This window comes from Chelonia mydas, chromosome 13 (assembly GCF_015237465.2).
Source record: "Chelonia mydas isolate rCheMyd1 chromosome 13, rCheMyd1.pri.v2, whole genome shotgun sequence".
NCBI lineage: Eukaryota > Metazoa > Chordata > Testudines > Cheloniidae > Chelonia > Chelonia mydas.
Window position 1 is genome coordinate 19,556,937 of NC_051253.2, and position 19,202 is coordinate 19,576,138.

The 19,202-nt window shown below is 44.2% G+C and overlaps 1 protein-coding gene across 3 annotated transcripts in view; it reads right to left on the bottom strand.

The window, feature by feature from the left end:
- Positions 1 to 19,202, bottom strand: part of LOC102931106 (adenosine deaminase) — a 40,097-nt gene that overhangs the window by 14,603 nt on the left and 6,292 nt on the right. For 2 of the 3 annotated variants that reach the window (XM_043526680.1, XM_037915621.2), the window contains exons 2-5: positions 9,644 to 9,705; positions 4,933 to 5,055; positions 4,279 to 4,422; positions 968 to 1,083 (exon numbers count right to left, since the gene is read on the bottom strand). In XM_043526680.1, coding sequence (XP_043382615.1) covers positions 968 to 1,083; positions 4,279 to 4,422; positions 4,933 to 5,055; positions 9,644 to 9,705 — 445 coding nt within the window. The remainder of the gene's footprint in view (positions 1 to 967; positions 1,084 to 4,278; positions 4,423 to 4,932; positions 5,056 to 9,643; positions 9,706 to 19,202) is intronic. The other variant, XM_043526681.1, reaches the window with a different exon arrangement.

Consider the following 19,202-nt stretch of genomic DNA (forward strand, 5'->3'; position numbering starts at 1 on the left):
TCCAACTTGAGCATCTACTCTGCAGCTTTACCTGAAGTACTGGCAGGTACCTTTGTTACTGCTTTTAACTGCTGATCATTTTTGTTCTGCACTGTGCTTTGGGATGCTGGGAACAGCACTAGAGGATAAACATTTCCAACGCCACCCTCCAACGGAGTCCAGAAATTAGTTTCATTCTCAACTAGGAGTTCAAGTTTCCCCGTCTTTATCATGGAAGGGAATAATACTGAATGAGGTTCTAGCATGGACTGAAGCAGTGTATTTCAAGGGTTTGGTTTGTTTAATACCAGAATTAGAAGAAGACATATTATATATGGTCTTTCAATTCATAACTAATAGTCTCTTCACAAGGAACCTGTCTGCCCTGAATCCCAGTTATAAAGAGCAATCTCTGAACCAGACCACATCTCCTCGAACCCCAGCTGGAGCTGTCCTGTGTCAGTCTACCCAGCTCTTGGTTTTTATTTTAAAGCTAGCTGCAGGAAATGGAAATGAACAACGCACACTCCACTTAACCTCTATTTTGCACCTCTAGGAGATGCTGCTATTCATCTGATACGCCAGAGCATGTACCCTACCCCATAAAGTGGCTTAGACTAACCTGAGCACAACTCTAAGCTGGTTAGAAACTGCTTTCTGCAGAAATAGGGAAAACTGAGCTGGTACCTTTCAATCTTGAGACTGGGGAGATGTCAGATTTACCCCCTCCCCAGAGAGAAAAGACCTGGAAATCACTGAGTGGGTATGAAGAGTGTCTTCTCCTCCCTCTGTCTCTCTCTTCCACCAGCACCTACATGGGAAATAGCCATCACCTTCCCACGGCACTGAGACAACATTCAAACCAGAACTGAGCAACTGATGCTTCCCTAACATTTCCCCAAAGGATCGCAATTCAAGGCATTTCACACACCCTTCAAAGGGTCAGGAAAGGAGGGAGCAGAGCAGCAGGTGAACTGTAATACATTACTTGGCATATGGCGCATGCAGCATAGAATAGACCTGGCTTTGATGTTGAAATTCCTTTCTCCATCCTGTAATCCCTGATTAACAAGGTGAACCACTTCATCCGGAGTGAGGTCGCCCCTGTGGGAAGAAAACTTAGAAGTTAGCTAGCAAGCTTGTGAGGTTCGACACCCCAGCAATCCCAGAGGAAGAGAAACTGCTTCCCTAATGTAACATCACTGAGCTGGCTGTATTATTGCTGTATGCTGTAAAATACAGGAGAATCCAAACACTGCCCAACCAATGTGACCACACTGGCAAAATGCCAGAAAGCTAAGGGCCACATTTATATATATAAAAAGGAGTACACTGCACCCCCTCAGAGCAAGAGGGAGCACGGTCTGCCAGGAACTGTAGTTTCAGGGCCAGATTTACAAAGATTTAGGCCCTTAGTAGCATTTACAAAAGTATCTAAGCAGGTTAGGCCTCTGACTCCCTTAGGTGCATCTGTGAATCTTCCTTTGCACCTACATGCAGCACTAGCCTCCTTTGTAACTGAGGTCCTCAGTGACCCACATCTGTTTGGAGGATGAGGGAGGTGGCACGGCAGGGTTGCGTGGGATGCATGTTGGTCTGAGAGATGCACTTTCAAACCACCACCACCACCCCCCACCCCCCCCCGCGCTAGAGTACCGTATTTCTTCGAGTAAATGAACCAGTTTGCCAGCTGGGGAAGAGGAACTTTTTTTTCCCTTTTCTATTTTTTGGCCAGAAAGTCTGATTAAGATGCAGAGCTTTGCACTATCCTGGCAGTAGTGAGTGGTGTGACACAAAAAGCAGCAGAAGCCTCAAACCATGTTTTGTGAGAAATCCCAGAAGTCTCCTTGCAAAGCTCAGTGCTGGTTTACTTAGTGACACACTGTTCTAAAGAGCACAGATGACATAGAAAGATAGACTGAGAGCTACTAGGGCTGCTCCCAAAGGCTCAGCCCACTAACTTTGCTGGCAGAAAATGTTACATTTTGGATGGGGGGTTGGGGAGGGGATGTGTATCTGAACTCCGGTGACTTCTTTAAGGGGGAGCAGCTTAAGCCAAAAATCTAACAGCTATTTCCCCACACAAAGACAAGACAATGCCCCTGGGGCAAGTTGTCCTCAGGAGAGGGCAGCAGATGGAGCGGTTACCAAAAGAACAACATTTTTAGGGGGGGGGCGGGGGAAGGAAAAGCGTATACATGACTATTACTGCATTCCAGATAGAAATAAAAGGTGTGCTGCCCCCCTCTGGTCCTATATAAACAGGGATTGGATTATACATTAACTAACTGAGGTCCGTGCTAGGCTTCTCCTTGCCTGAGCTGAAAACAAAAGTGGGACCTCACTGATTTGTACAGATGGGGAGATTCATTGCAAATTTCAATGAACTCAGTAAGAAAAGGAGTACTTGTGGCACCTTAGAGACTAACCAATTTATCTGAGCATAAGCTTTCGTGAGCTACAGCTCACTTCATCGGATGCATACTGTGGAAAGTATAGAAGATCTTTTATACACACAAAGCATGAAAAAATGGGTGTTTACTACTACAAAAGGTTTTCTCTCCGCCCACTCCACTCTCCTGCTGGTAATAGCTTACCTAAAGTGATCACCCTCCTTACAATGTGTATGATAATCAAGGTGGGCCATTTCCAGCACAAATCCAGGATTTAACAAGAACGTCTGGGGAGGGAGAGGGGAGGGGTAGGAAAAAACAAGGGGAAATAGGTTACCTTGCATGACCCAACACTCTCACAAATCTTGGGAGACAGGCCAGTCCTTGCCTACAGACAGCCCCCCAACCTGAAGCGAATATTCACCAGCAACCACATACCACACAACAGAACCACTAACCCAGGAACCTATCCTTGCAACAAAGCCCGTTGCCAACTGTGCCCACATATCTATTCAGGGGACACCATCACAGGGCCTAATAACATCAGCCACACTATCAGAGGATCGTTCATCTGCACATCCACCAATGTGATATATGCCATCATGTGCCAGCAATGCCCCTCTGCCACGTACATTGGTCAAACTGGACAGTCTCTACGTAAAAGAATAAATGGACACAAATCAGATGTCAAGAATTATAACATTCATAAACCAGTCGGAGAACACTTCAATCTCTCTGGTCACGCGATTACAGACATGAAAGTTGCGATATTACAACAAAAAAACTTCAAAACCAGAGTCCAGCGAGAGACTGTTGAATTGGAATTCATTTGCAAATTGGACACAATTAACTTAAGCTTGAATAGAGACTGGGAGTAGCTAAGTCATTATGCAAGGTAACCTATTTCCCCTTGTTTTTTCCTACCCCCCTCCCCCCAGACGTTCTTGTTAAACCCTGGATTTGTGCTGGAAATGGCCCACCTTGATTATCATACACATTGTAAGGAGAGTGATCACTTTAGATAAGCTATTACCAGCAGGAGAGTGGGATGGGAGGAGAGAAAACCTTTTGTAGTGGTAAACACCCATTTTTTCATGCTTTGTGTGTATAAAAAGATCTTCTATACTTTCCACAGTATGCAGCCGATGAAGTGAGCTGTAGCTCACGAAAGCTTATGCTCAAATAAATTGGTTAGTCTCTAAGGCGCCACAAGTACTCCTTTTCTTTTTGCGAATACAGACTAACACGGCTGTTACTCTGAAACCAGTGAACTCAGTGATTACCAAGTGGTGAATGATCAAAAAAAAAAAAAAATTATACACACACACACGGCATCTCAAAATTTACTTGGTTCATCTACTTCAACAACAGCAGTTTAGTTTTGCTTGTAACCCTCAATAGTTAGCATGCGGAAGCATGTTCTGGAAAAAGATAATCGAGACGTCACTACAGCACTCTGCTATTAAGCCTTTGAGGAAGTGGGAAGACAGGAGAAGGAGCAGTTACCAAAGCACAGATGAAACAGCTACTAGTGTATATCTTTGTTAAGGCATACTAAATTGTGCTTTCCAATGCACCTGTATGGATTCAGCTCTACATTTTGTTTAGGAGCAGAACTGCACACACTAATTTCTATGCACAATTATCAAAATTGTGCTTGCTCACTGGGTAATTACCAGCAAGTGTGTCCAATTAGTTACGTGCCTATACAAACTACTGTAATTGCACATGTAAATTAGGCACAAAATTATGCATATAAAACCATGAAAATCTGGCTCTCAAGTTATAGATCCTCTTTATTGTCTGCCGGGAGCAAAACTGTGTTCTCCATTTGCTGGTCAGTGGCTTTCGCGCAGATCTCAGCGTGCTGTGTTGACACAGTCTTACACTTTATGGATTCACTTACTCTTCTTGGCCCCATGGAACAGGATGAACTTTGCAGTTGGCTAGGAGGTGAGGGCTGTACCTGACCTCAACATAGATGACACCTTCTTTCGCTTTCATTTCTACAAACTCATAGGCTATTCTTCTCACAGCATCGCGGTCCCCCCTGTAAGGAAAAGAACAGGATTAGTCTGATTTATGAGTTCTCAGCAACTTACGGGCTGCTGTTCAACAAGATAGGGGAGAGTGGACCCGCTGAGGGTCTGAATGCTTCCCAAGAGGCATCCCCGTCTCACCAGCACATGAAAATTCATCACACACTTAGAGAAATTAGAATGCAAGAGTCCTTTGGCTTGGAAGCGACCTATCTAGTGAGTCATTTAGCTTCTCTCCCTGCATGGTGCCAGGACTGACTGCATCATCTCTAAACCAGCTGGGCAAAAGCCTACTCCCCCACTTCCCAGGAACCAGTGATTTTTTTCAGATAAGCAAATAAAATACCATGATGTTATCAATCATCCTTATCATAGTAAAGGGAAATGAATACATTTTGTAGCTTAGAGTCTCCCAAGCAAGCATTCTCAGGACCATTCAAGCCCCAAATTGGCAATTCTAGCTTGCAGACGCCTGAGACCGATAAGAACTTGCAGCGGTTACCAGGCAATAAGTTACTTACGCAATGGCAGGCATGTAGAGAGCAAACTTTTCTAGAAACTGGGTGAGAGTGAGTGGCTCCGTGTAACTGACATGCTGCAAGAGGTCTTCAACAGTGTCACCAGGGAGCGGAATTCCTCTTTTCCTAGAAATCGATAAACATTTCACTTTTCTATTTCTCCACAGAACGGATACAGCACAGAAAAAAGGTACCTCACATATGTGCCTCTGGAGCCCCACCCAGATAAGAGAGGACTCTGATCTCTATCACCAACAACAGACCCAGAACTATCCAAAGAAACTGAGCCAAACAGAACCTCTCTTTTCCTGATGCCTTGGTACTTCCTAGTCCTGGAAGCATAAATGACAAATTATTTCAAGAAAGAAATTTCCAGCCCCATTTATATAGGCTCAAGAGCTGCCAAACATCGGATTGCTTTTATCTGAACTGAGCCACGGAACCGTCTCAGGTTTGCCTGTTACTAGTCTCCAAGAGCCAGTCAATCCTTGACCTTTCTGCTGAGGCTGCGAACAATTGTGATGTCGTTTCTCTGAAATCTTTACACTGTGAACCAAAGCTGACACCCACAAGCCCCTTCACAGAGAAGCCACCAAAGAGCATCCAGATAGGAAAGCCCTTCCATTGCTACCAAAAGTGGGCTGTATCTGAGCTTGTGAGCTGGAGGGGAAAGGCTCCAGATCTCAATACCAAGGCCTTTGTTGTACCAATAAAATAAAAACCAGCAGGATCTTATTAAAGGGAAAAAGGCAAAATACCACATTTATTGTGAATACAGAAAGAATCATAGTAAGCAGTTAGTTACAGCTGTAACATTCCATTCAATCTCATCTTTATTCACACATTCATTCATACACACACACACAGGTTCTGCAAGGTTGTTATTATAGTAAGCAGTTAGTTATAGCTATAACATTCCATTCAATCTCATATTTATTCACACATTCATTCATACACACACACACAGGTTCTGCAAAGTTGTTATCATAGTTACCAGCCTTAGAGTTGCTCATGCCAAGCCACTGGCCAGGTGGCCTGGACATGAGGAGGGAGCAGGGCCTTGTCAGATGCTCATCTGATGCTCCTGGAAGTTGGTTTGCAGAATCAGACCCCAAAGTTCTCACTTTTTAGAGTCTATTTTTATAGGAATTTCTTCCTATGCCAGTCTATGGGAATTGCTTCATCATGCTGTTGCTGAATCAATCAGCAGATAGCACATTCCTGACGGCTCCAAGATGTTATCTTGTTCTTTGGTTCTCCCATTCTTGAGGCTGTTGGGTGGATTCCAGTCTGCCCTCCGGGGGTCCTCTGGTTATTTCCACTTGACGCCTTCTTCAGCCGATGGACACTGGATTCTTAGGCTGGCACCTCCCTGATCATTCAGTTATTATCCACACCAAGCATCCATCCACATACATCCTCTATCTCTATTTTAATCACAATTGTTAATACAACAAAAGGGCGGGGAGTCTCTGGGTGCTGTTTCTGTTGTTAGAGTATTGCTTTGAGCCTCTGTGAATTGCTTTGAGAACAGACTCTGTCTTAGAATGTACTAACACAATTAGCAGCTTGCAAGTTTCACACACAGAGGGAGAGAAACAGTACCAAAACCCAAGAGACCTCTTAATTAGTAATACCCTGGAATTTAAACTATGGGGAATCAAACTCATTTGTGATTTTAATATAGAACTTCTTTAATATGATCCAACACCTTGGCCTTCTCCAGTTCCAACAGCCAACTACACAACCTATCTGCAGGAAAATAGCGTGACTGATATTGCTCCTCTGCTCAATGTACACACATGTTTTATTGCTCTGTGGTGTAGGAAATCTACACTACATTCAGAGTTCAAAGGCAGTTACCACAGATTAAGACCCTGGCACTCAGCATACATCATTCATTACTGTTAAGGATTACTCTTTCCACATTGCCCTTTCCACTCTGATGACACATCGTTTGTCCAGTTTAAATGACAGACACCTCCAAGCCATGCCCTACATTGAACACTGCCTTTCCTGAGCCCGTGAACAGGCCCTTATCCTATTCTCATTCAAATCCTTCCTGCAGGCCTTTCTCTGTCTATGGTACACTTAACTACAGTGGGCTGGATGCAGGGTAATTTGGGATCGTCTACACATATAAAGATATAAGACTTAGACACATTAGACTGTGTGGAAGTCAACGTATGCACCATAAAAGGTGGATGAGTGCAGTCAAGCCTGACAGAATTCAAACCTGTGCTTTTAGGGAGTCTAGGCAGGGATTGCAAACACAAGACTTAGAGCACCAATGCAGAGTCTCTCTCACGTGTCACTACAACGTTGCATTATTTGGATGTAGTCAAATTGAGTCAATCACCGCCCAGGAATTTTACTTATTTGCTGTTTGATCTGTACCAAGCAGTTTTCGTGTCATGATCACAAGCAGCATTCTATGCTTGGGGCCAGATTTTCAAAGCAGACTCCTAGACTGCCCCCACAAAATGCTGTCCCTGCACAAAAACCAGCATGCATTTTTGCTCTACCCTGAACTGAGCACTATCTGCTGGGAGGCGCCAACTTTATAGCAGACATGAAAATAGCTCCAGTCACCTCCATTTTATACAAGCATGGGGCAGCCCTGAGCTCCTGCCAAGTTGCCAGCACAGTTCCCTCTGGTGGTTGAAGTATGGAAACTCCAATCTACAGGAGTCAAGAGAATCCCCCAGCTAACCATACAACCCAATCACGCACGTTGCCATAAGGAAGTAGAAGAGCTCCAGAGAGTCAGATGTGTCAATGAATCCCTCACATGCACAGGATACCTATCCATACACTGAAATCTTTAACCCACTCCTTTGATCCTACAATATGTATAGATGGGTGAAATCAAGGGGAATTCTTACACAACATACCAAAGGGGCATCCAGCAATTAATGAGAAGGATTTTCTTGATGCACCTTCTGAATATTTATCTTGGCTGCATCGCAGAAACTATTGCATGTTCTGAAGGCACCTTAGCCATGGCCTGAGAAGTAATTTTTTTCCCATACAAAAATATTTTATCAAATCCATCCATCTTAGATCATGCCACTTCTATTCCATTTTTACTGGAAATTGCTTTCATGGCTAAAGCCTCCTCAACTACGTTGAAGTGTTATTTGTTGGGACATGGGAAAGAACCTGCAAAGGCTGGTTGTTAAATTCAACCTAATCATGACGTTCTTGATCAGAGGGGTTTCTGCCATACTTAAGAAATCTGGCATTGTTTGCCAATGTCCTTTACGTTTAAATAAACGTTCACTCCTGGAAGAAGATTCATGTTTATCTTGTTTCAAATTATAGAGCCAGGTCCTCAAGTTGTTAATTATTTATCTAGCCACTCATCAAGTGTATACGTCAATTAACCAGAGTTTGCCTCCCCGACAGAGCACATCTGCTCCTTCTTGCTTAAACCAGCAATGAAGCCATAGCACTGAAGACTTTCCCTGGCAATGTGTTACAACTAGAACGAGACAATTGTTTTTCTGCAGAACCAATTTTTCCCTCCTCCAAAAAGCCAAAAAAAACCCTGACCCCATAGATTTGGTTTGAATTTGGCATGCTGAGAATAAAAGTTTCAACTTTTCTTCATTTTGGAATGTCCCTCAATTTTAAGAAGTTTAAAAATTTCAAAATGAAAACCAAATATTATGGTTGACATGACAAACCATTTTTTCCAACATTTCAGTCTGGCAAAAATTTCAGCACATTTTCATTTCAGGTCAACCAAAAAAACAATTTTTTTTCCAGACGTGCCCCTGAACCAAATATCTGGTTATCCACACAGCCTGAATTATACCATCTGCCTGGTTTTGAGCTGGCAAGGCAGGATCAAACAGAAAATTTACACTGAGTGCTGAGAGAGAAAACCTCTGTTGAAAACACAAATACTAGCATTAATAGTGTGGCAAGTACAACTGACCCAGCCAATTGCTTTCTGCAGACCCGGGACTGGCAGTCAACTACAAGGGACAGCCGGTGGCAATGCTGGTGCACTAAGGTTGTTTGCACTTTGCAGAACTCTTGCAGTTATTAATGGGACAGAACACCGTGCTGTTTAATGGATATATTTAGAAATGGGCTAATAACTCATTCTTTCTAAATTTGTTCGGAAGCCTGACCACAAAATCTGTTTCCTCATCTAACCTGCTCATGTTGTTGTCTATAGCTCTGTGGCTTGTGAGCATAAGGAGAGGGGCACTAGGTCACTGTTTGGTTACATATTTGACACCAATTCAGTCCAGGTTCCCTACTACACTATTAGAAAGTGGTCAGCTCTGTGCATCATGCACTCAGTCACAGCACTGGTCTACACTCCGACTAGGACATGCTAGCGACAGCCGTTTGTTGTTTGCACATTTCAAGCAGAGTTTCCCTGATGGGCATGGACAGAGAACTTTTTGTCTGAGAATTGGGATGTCAGAATCAGGGGTGGGGATATACAGTGATCTATAGGATAGACTGTTGGCAGGGCTTAGTAAACAAAAAATCCTTGTCTTTGTCAGCTAGAATCTTGCTAATGGAAAGGATGTATAAACATAATTCTAGCTAACACGGGCCTAATCAGCAAGGCCAGGGCCAAATTCTAGGAGCTTTCCTTTTTACATGGAGGCGCCTCTGTTCAGGAAATCTTTAAAAATCAAAGCACCCAGCTAAACACACTGAAGCAAATTGTTATTTTTAAACAACTCACTTGCCAAAGTATAAGATTGTTTCTGGCTTAATGGCTCCATCCAGGTGGACATGAAGTTCTACCTGTAATAAAAATGAGTTAGTTTAATAAATAAATAAATAAAATTTGAAAAAAAGACAAAGAACAATGACACATTCATATAACTGTGAAAGTAGTCTCTGGATCAGAAGATGCTACAAATACAACCAGTGTGGTGGAGTCACAAGATGGGAGCTAAGAGAGAGAACATAGAAAGCTACAGGATATAGAAAAGATACTTGATAAGTGTAAGTTATTTATTGAATGCCTGAAAATTGACAGAATTGGATTCACTGTTCTTCCTGGAGGTCACATTTTTAACATTCCTTTACAAGCAAACTCTGTTTCCAGGAACGTTTACACTGCTCAGGAAGTTGTCCTACTCATATTTGGTCCCCCAATAAGTAGGGGCGGGGGAGTGACATTTGCTTCTATCCTGCTCCATCTTGATATTCATAATCTCTTAAACCAGTAGCCCTCATCTGTTCCAGACCACTGTACCCCTTTCAGGAGTCGAATTGGTCTTGTGTACCCTCAAGTTTCACCTCACTTAAAAAACTACTTGCTTACAAAATCAGATATAAAAATATAAGTGTCACAGCACATTAATACTGAAAAATTGCTGACTCATTTTTACCACAATTATAAAATAAATCAAATGGAATATAAATATTGTACTTACATTTCAGTGTACAGTGTATAGAGAGTGGTATAAACAAGTCATTCTCTGTATGAAATTTTAGTTTGTACTGACTTTGCCAGTGCTTTTTATGTAGCCTGTTGAAAAACTAAGCAAATATCTAGATGAGTTGATGTACCCCCTGTCACGGAGTCCCCCGGGCGATGCTTTGGGACTGCTCCCTACGAAGCCAGGCAGGACTCTGGTGAAGTCTCCTATCTGTGAGCAGACTGTCTGCAGGGCAAAAAGCTCACACAGCTTCCACCTTCCTGGGTCTGACCTTCGAGCATTCAGCATCCTCTGCCCCTCCATGCGCTTCCCACAGCGAGTCCACCCAGGTGGGGTCCTGGGGAAGCCAGAGGGTCCTGCACCCCAACTTCGCAGTCAGACGTGACTCTTAGCCAGCCAGTAAAACAGAGGTTTATTAGATGACACGAACATGGTCTAAAACAGAGCTTATAGGTACAGAGAACAGGACCCCTCAGCCGGGTCCATTTTGGGGGGCAGTGAGCCAGACAACCACGTCTGCACTTCACTCCGCCTCCCCAGCCAGTCCCAAACTGAAACTCTCTACAGCCCCTCCTCCTCTGGGCTTTGTCTCTTTCCCGGGCCAGGAGGTCACCTGATCTCTTCGTCTTCAACCCTTTAGCTATCACCTTGCAGGGGGGAAGGGCCAGGCCATCAGTTGCCAGGAAACAGGGTGTCGGCCATTCTCTGTGTCCAGACACCTGCCCTCTAGGGCTCTGCAAAGATCATACGCCCTTATCCCACCACCTAGATACTTAAGAACTGATTAGGGGAAACTGAGGCACCCCCACAATATTCAGAGAAAATATTAAGAACAGTCCCACTTCGTCACACCCCCATCAGACCTCTGTGTACCCCTGCTTGAGAACCATGGTCTTAAAGGCTGACTAATCCTGATTTCTGCTTGCCGAGAATGCCATTCCACAAGCACGTCAATTTCTCAACCAAAAGCTACTCCTGCTTTGATCATGTTTCAAAATGGTGCTTTAGTTTTGCGCTATTGTCTCATGTGTAATGGGCCTAATCACCTTTAATTCTAAACCTGCTGCCACACACTTTCAAAGATAAATAATTTGTGCTAGGAGCAAGACCTCTTGGAAGATGGAAGACTGGTACCTTTTCAACATTTGGTGGATGTTGCAAATTATTTAGGAGAAAGTTGATAAAAATGATTTGGAAAGCACAAAATTAAGGGGAAAAAACCTTGATGATAAGATGTTTAAGCAATATTTTGTGTGTGCAAATACAATTGTTCTGGGAACACTGGGAGAGAATGAGACTTGCAAAACAAAATGTGAAGAAGTTCTCAAGTCCATCACAATAACAGAGGAAGAATGGGATGAGATATTGTAATTAATTCCAGGCATGTGGAGAGGAGAGAGGCACGGCTTACATCTTTCTTTATAATAAATGTTCAGTGTCAACTTACCAGTGCTTGGAAGCACATGTAAACAAATGCTCTTCTGTACCATGGGCCTCCCACAGAGGCTGTTTCTGATATCTCCTGGGATCATGTTCACCAAAACTGACTTTTTGGAAAGCGAAAAGCATTGAACAGATTCATTTTATTGAAGTTTTTGCCACATTACTAAGCCGTTAAGGGAAATTTCTCGTCTTGTTGACTTGCACTAAGGGGAGCTGTGCACATAATTCTCTGCAATCTCAAGGAGAAAACGCCCCTCAGTTGTTTTTAAAATGTTATCAAGACCAAATGAAACATTTTTTAAAATCACAACAGGCATTCAGCGGAGAGATGAGTGAGGATAGTCATACTATGAAGAGCACAAGACCTTGGTTATTACATGTCTATTGTGTCCAAGTCTTTCTGACAACTGCATGGATTGCAATGTACCTACCTTGAAACAAAGAGACTATCCTATGAATAGACACTTAAGAGATCTGGACTGTTCAGTTTAGAGAAAAGATGAATAAGTATGAATTAAGAAAGACAAAGTAATGAATGGGACAGAGGAGGTAAATGAGGCACACCTGTTTGCTTGTTAATAGGAGAGATGAGGACATTCAAAGAAATTTTCAAGGCAATAAATTTAAGACTGAGAATAAAAAAAATGTAACACAATGCAAATTTAACCTGTCGAACTCATTGCTACAAGATATTGAACTCAGGAACTTAATAGGATTCAGTAAAAGACTGGACATTTACGTTGATAATGAGAATACCCACAGTTACATTAAATACTATTAAAAAAAAAGGAAGAGGTATAAATCCTCTTGGCATCAGAGCATACGCCAACCAATAACTGACAGGGGTTAGAAAGAAACTACCCCTACTGACACGTTATTCCTTAACGGTCCCCTTCAGGGTTTACCTCTGACACAGTTGCTACTGAGCAAAGTAAAAAACAAGAACTGAACTAGCTGGGCTACTGGTCCGATTTGGTAATTCCTGCTACTCTGTGTCGAAGTAGTGGGTTTTGGAGTTTGCTCTGCTCATGCCCATCCTGCTGTCTTTCAGGAGTTCCAGACTTTTGGGCCAGTCACTGAGAAAGCTGTCTCCTGCATATAGGGGTTGCCACCCGTCCAGGTTTTCCCAAGATCGTCCCTTTTTCGAGGTAGCTATCCATCTTTATTCCACATTGTGCCATGTACAAAATCCTAGCAACGTGCATCTACAAGTTCCTAGCTCATCTCAAACGCTTCCTGCAAAAGCGACCCACAAGTGACAGCAACATTAAGTAGCTTCCTTTAAATTGTGGGCCATCTGCCTCTACCCTCTGTTGCTATTGTAAACAAGACACTGGTAAACTGCAGCAGGAAAGTAACAAGGTTCCACTCCATGTCCCCGGGAGAGGGTTCTCTCCCCCTCAAATAGCTTGCAATAAAACAGGGATAATAAAGTTGGGTGAGGCGCATCTGAGCAAAGTAGCGTGCAGCTTGCAAGGAAAATGCGCAGCACCCTCAGATTCCCTGGGCTACTAGGAACTAGCAAAATCTGACAAAAGCCTTGTCTATCCAAATGAAATGGACAAGTAGGGAACTGGATAAGCACAGAACTTTTTGCATTGTTTATCATGGCTGATCGACTCTGTTTCACTCTGCCTCCTTGGGACTGGGGAACACCATTCCCTTTCCCAGAAACTCTGCCAGGTGCTATTGGTTCTTGAGGACGTGGATGACCGTTACAAAGATCTAGCTCTTCTTCTACCCTATGCAGTCCAAACATCCAGTGATGTCTCATCCAGCTTCACCACTGCTGGGGAACTTGGCCCTCATCCACTGGTCCATCGTTGGCTCTCGCTCATTACTCTGAGTGGGGCCCTTATCAGGTACTACTTCAAACTTTCCATTGAAGGGCAAAGGGGTGCACACTGACCCCACCTGGCGCCACCTGCAGGGCCACTCCAGAGACTGGTGGATTCACAGGATTGAGCCAGATCTGGGAACTTCGCTACATGATGCCTGGTGTGACACGATCAACCACGGTCATTCTGGCTGGCACACTGGTCCTCAGTAGACTAGGCATGTTTGGGAAAATCATCAACGTATTCAAAGGACATGACCTTATTTTAGATCAATGAGTTCTCCAACAACTAAGGACTTAGATAAATCAGCTTTCACTGAACCACATCTCTACACAGAGAAGTGCAAATAAGCTAAAGCAAGCAGAGAACTAAGGAACATTTATATTATACCCTTATAGTGGCCAGAACAGTGAGAGATGGAAGAGGCTATGCTCTCAAATACATTGCCCTGCATGACAGGACAGAGGAAACAGCTATAGTATATACAAAATGATATAGTACTAGTAAGGCCTTGCAGTTTGGACTAAGTTATAAATGTGCTGCAGATCAACTAACTCTCGGTCAGGGTTTTGCCTGTTGCGCAATGTTCCCCCTGAAAGATCCCCTCCAGCTGGTGCCCTCACATAGTACTGCCAAATAGGCTAAGCCTCCCTTGGCTAGAAGCAGGCTACATCTGCACTGGCAGAGGACAATGGAAGGGATGACTGTGCTTGTTGGTTTATAAAACTAACTCCACAGTGGGCCAAATCAGATAAAGCTGTCTCTTGAATTTCTTTGAGTGTTAACTCTTTCAGGGCTGCTTGACAAATGATGACCTATTGCTCAGTCCATGGGTCTTCATCAGTATTGCGACCAGCAACATGTTCTTCAAGCCATCTTTAAAGATGGCTGGGTAGATGGGACATGATGTGCAATTGCTTCCCTTCTGGAGATCTGGCTTCAAATCCTATTTGTGCCCTAGCTGAGAGTGAGCTTGTTGATCATCAGCTGGTTGGTCCATGTCAAAAATCCACTTTGCAAACTGTCACAATATTCAAGCCTGGTTGAGAAGACTGGATTAGCTGAGGCAATACTGAAGGTCAAGAGGGGTAAGCATGCACAGAAAGTGCAGGTACCCAGCATACCTGGCTCTCAACAGGGCCATTTGCCCTTCACATACATAATCAGTAAATTCACAGATGGCTTTTAAAAAAAGGCCATCAGATACGGTGACCCAGAAAAGTAGCCTTTGAGCCAGGTGACATATAGAGTGTTTACTCATTCTGTTTTAAGGCCTGATTTTCCTTTTCACTTACACCAAAGTTAGGGAAAGGTCCATGGAAGTTAATATGTAGGGGGGTAAATACCTGGGAGGGTGAAGAGCTATTTAAGCTAAAGAATAGCGTCGGCACAAGAACAAATGGATATGAACTGGCCATGAACAAAGTCAGGCTGGAAAGTACAGCATGGTTTCTAATCAGAGGGATGAGGTTCTGGAACTATGTCCCAATAGGAATGGTGGGGGCAAACAACTTAATCAGTTTTGAGAGAGAGCTGGACAAATTTATAAGTGTGACTGTATGATGGGATTGCTTGTGATGGTAGGAAGCAGGGCTTAACAGCCCTGGGGCTCACTTCCAGTTTATATCGCTAAATGCTCATGCTCCAGGGTTTCAGCTGGCCAGCTGCATGGGTCAGGAAAGGATTCCAAGTGTATTCTGGGGTGGTGGGTGGGGTTCAAATCTCCCTCCTTAGAAGCGTCAAGGATGGCCACAACTGGAATGGGACATTGGACAGAGTGGGTCAGGGCTTTCAGGTGGCACCAAGCAGTCTCTCTCAGAGATGCTTAGCTGCTTGGATCTTGCTCACACGCTCAGGGTCTAACTGATCACCACATGTGTAGTCTGGAAGGAGTTCCCCCCCCACGTCCAACAGGCACTGACTGTGGTGCGGGGGTTCGCCTTCCTCTGTATCATATGGGTGCAGGTCACTTGTCAGGATTATCTTGGTATATCTCACTTAATTTCCCTGCCACTGCAGAGGCCTCAGCCCCTCCTCTTGTCTGCCTGTGGCCATGGGCGGCAGGTATAATAGGCCAGAGAAGGCAAGGCTGCCGCCGACCCGCTGCTGGACACCTGGGCCGCGGTGGCCCCGGCCCTTCCTCGAGACCCCCACCGCCTCCTCCACTCTACACTCCACCCCCACACAGGTCCCCACTGCTCACCATGTCCCTCGTCCTCCAGACAGGGGAGTGAGGAGAGATGTGGAGAGCCGGCAGACTGAGGAGGCTCAGCCAGGTGCTGGGGTCAGCAGCTTGGCTGGGGTCCACTTCAGGGACCCAAGGAGCTAGCACTAAGGGGCCAGCAGCTTGGCCTTGGCCCAACTCTGGGGGGCGCGTGGGGGCAGCTCGGCCCGGCAGGCACTTGGGGGCCAGCAGCTCGGCCCAGTGCTCAGGGAGACCAGCAGCTTGGCCCGGAGCTGGGGCAGGCCTGACTCTGGCAGGGGGTGCCTGGTGGCTGGAGGGGAGATGGCGGGGGGGGGGGGGGGTGGCAGCTTGGCCCAATGTGGCTGGGGCGGCCAGCCCGGCCGTGGCTCCTCCAGTCATGGGGGCCCCCTCAGAGTCAGGGCTTCTCCTTTTATGGGGTGGGATGGGGGTTTTGGGGCTCCAGTGTGCAGGGCCTTGGGTGGAAGGGGCAGGGCTGGCAGGCTAGCCTCCCCAAAGTGGGGTTCACCTGCCACCCATGCCTGTGGCATATAATAGTAGTCTCTCTTCCGGGCTACAATGCTTTGATCTAACGTTGGTTGTTGGGTTTGGTGTGCAGGTGCTGGGTGGTGTCGGTGGCCTGTGATATCTATGAAGGAGGCTGAAGTAAATGATCTAGTGGTCCCTTCTAGCCTTAAGATCTATTACTCTAATACTGATTTTTACTAACTGTGTAAATGAAATGGGAATGAGGCGCTGTCAACCTTTCCCCTAACAATTTGACTTTCAGGGTTTCCTAAATTCAATCAGTGGTTGATTTGATCAAAACCTAAGGATCCAAATAATTTGTATTAATGAGCACACAACTCCACACATTATGCTGATCAATTGAGGTGGGTATTAATGGATAACCCAGTCAATGACTGTTTAATAATTAAAAAGGCCTTTAATCATTAGTCACTTTGCTCAGGTGTATGTATCAGCACATCATCAGCATTTTCTAAACCACCATATATTAACATGAACTGGAAACTACAGTCATTGCATGCTGTATCCGTTGACTCATTCAGTTACTGAATAACTTTGAAAACTTCAAGTAGAAAAAATTTAAAAAGGTCAAAACTCAGCATGTGGTAGGAGGAAGGAGGACCTGTACACGTGAATATCCACTGTCTGAAGCCAAGGTAGTGATCTGAAAAGCAAAATCAAACTTTGACGCTGCATGATAGCATCATCCACCCATTCTTGTTTTTTTCCCAGTAAACTGTACTTTGTCCCTATGTCAAAAGTCTTTCAGCAAATGAGAAAATTCTGGGAAGTCACAAAAATCTTTCTGTCATAGAAAATACCCATCCAGCTTGCAGCCTGTTGCTTCCTGGGCAGTGACTGAGCATGTGCAATATCTAGCATTAAACTGTCAATTCCATTCCCAAAAAGCAATTCCACTCTTTAGCATATCACACACACACACACAGGGAGAAAACAGTCATCTTGTTTGGATACTACTATTTATAAATGGAAGCTCACCCAAAACTCCCTGATACTAAGACAGTGGTGAAATGGTTGTGGAAATGGCATCTAGATGTAGTCTCTAGAAGAAAGCTTCCTGTTAGGGGTTTTTAATGTAAGTCATCGGTATTAGAAATGTGAGATCTTTACAGCAAGGTTACAGAAAACGCTGTTGATTAGACAGATGCCACATATTGCTTTCTCATCTCTCCTCTGTTACTTCGTGTTGGGCGTTTGTCACCATTAAAAAAAGGCCCATCACACACATTGAACCTTGGAGGGTTTGGAGTAACACCTGCCCTACATTAGAAGTTCCTGGGATTTATTAGGGTTTGATAACTCAACAGCAATGCTACACAGTCTGTTGGACAGCATATGCATGTCGCACGCCAGCCTATGTTCTCATCCCACTGTCCTGTCTGCTACCGCTGTTCTTTTGAATGGACAAAGTACTGAAAGTGCGGAGATTCCTGCTCTCAGAAGCACCTTGCTCAGCTGGTTCAGATGCATGCTGTCAATTAGGAACTAGTCACGCCTTATGTCTCAGGGAAGTTATAACAGCTATGATGAAAAGCAGGCACCTTGACGCTAATTAGAGACAACTCATGAAATGAGGTCCTTGTCAGAGTACTTATGCTGGTCATAAGGTTGACAGCAAGGGACAACATTTTTCTACTAAGACACTGGGCCAGAAATTCTAATTTTCTACTATAGGTAGTATCTGTCCCCTCCCAAGGACTCTGAGTAACAGGAGAAAGTCATCCACTAAAGCAACAAGGGCTGTATCCATACCACATCCTAGACTGTAGCCTGACAGAGGAATCCAGAATACTACTAGTTTTTACAGACTGCTTTTTTCTAGCTTCTCAATTTGCTTGCTTAGGAAAAACAGGTTAGACATCCAAGCAGTTGTTAGTACAGTCTCAATGTCAAAAGACAGTTTCTTCGGTACTGTCTATTGCATGTTTCAGAGCGAGTGACAGATCCTTCTTGTCAAAACAGGGGTTGACCATATCTGCTCAGAGGAGTCTCAGATGTTCTGTACTCTTTTAGAATCCAGAAAGAGAAGGGGTCAGAGTCACAGGTGCTTTCTATGCTTCTTATGATGTCTTACGTGAATAGGCTGAATTCCTGGAAAAAGGCATTATGTTTCTGGTCCTGACCTGTGCTTAGCTTGTTCTTGGTGGCCCATGAAGCCAGCCAAGTGATCAGCGAATGTCTCTATGAAATAAGATGATAGTTCTTGGCACCAAACGGTGCTACAACTGAAAAGAGGCAATCTGGGCTCACAAACGGATTCAGGATCTGGAAAAGTTATGCAAAGCATGACTTGGCTACCTATCAGATTCCAAATTACACAGCATTTTTTTCCCCTGGATCATATCTTGTCTTTACTGGCTCCTGCTACTCCACTATTTTAACAGTCAGTGAGATGCATAAATGAGAGAAGCAGTCATTTATGCTTCAGATGGCAAAAAATTAAAGTAATCACTGTGGGTCAATTTCTGCTCTTAATGGCACTGACAAAATGTACTGATTCTCTGGAGTTCCATCACTGTAACTCCAAGTAGGATTTGGTGTCTAATGTCTAAGGATGGCTGGGGTTTGATGGCATGACTGTAGAGAGGCATCTCCCACCAGAGATGGCACACACATTACTGGAATAAAACATGCATAAGAATACCTGTGTACATACTTTTCTAAGTAGCTGTATTTTTCTGATGTCAGCTCAAGCTCAGAGGAGAAAAAACTCAGAATGAAAGAACATGAACCTTACAAGCATCTAGAGGATAATGGGATGATAAATAATGACCACCATGGATTTATCAAAAACAAATCAGGTAAACACCTTTAAATCCCTCCTGGCCAGAGGAAAACTCC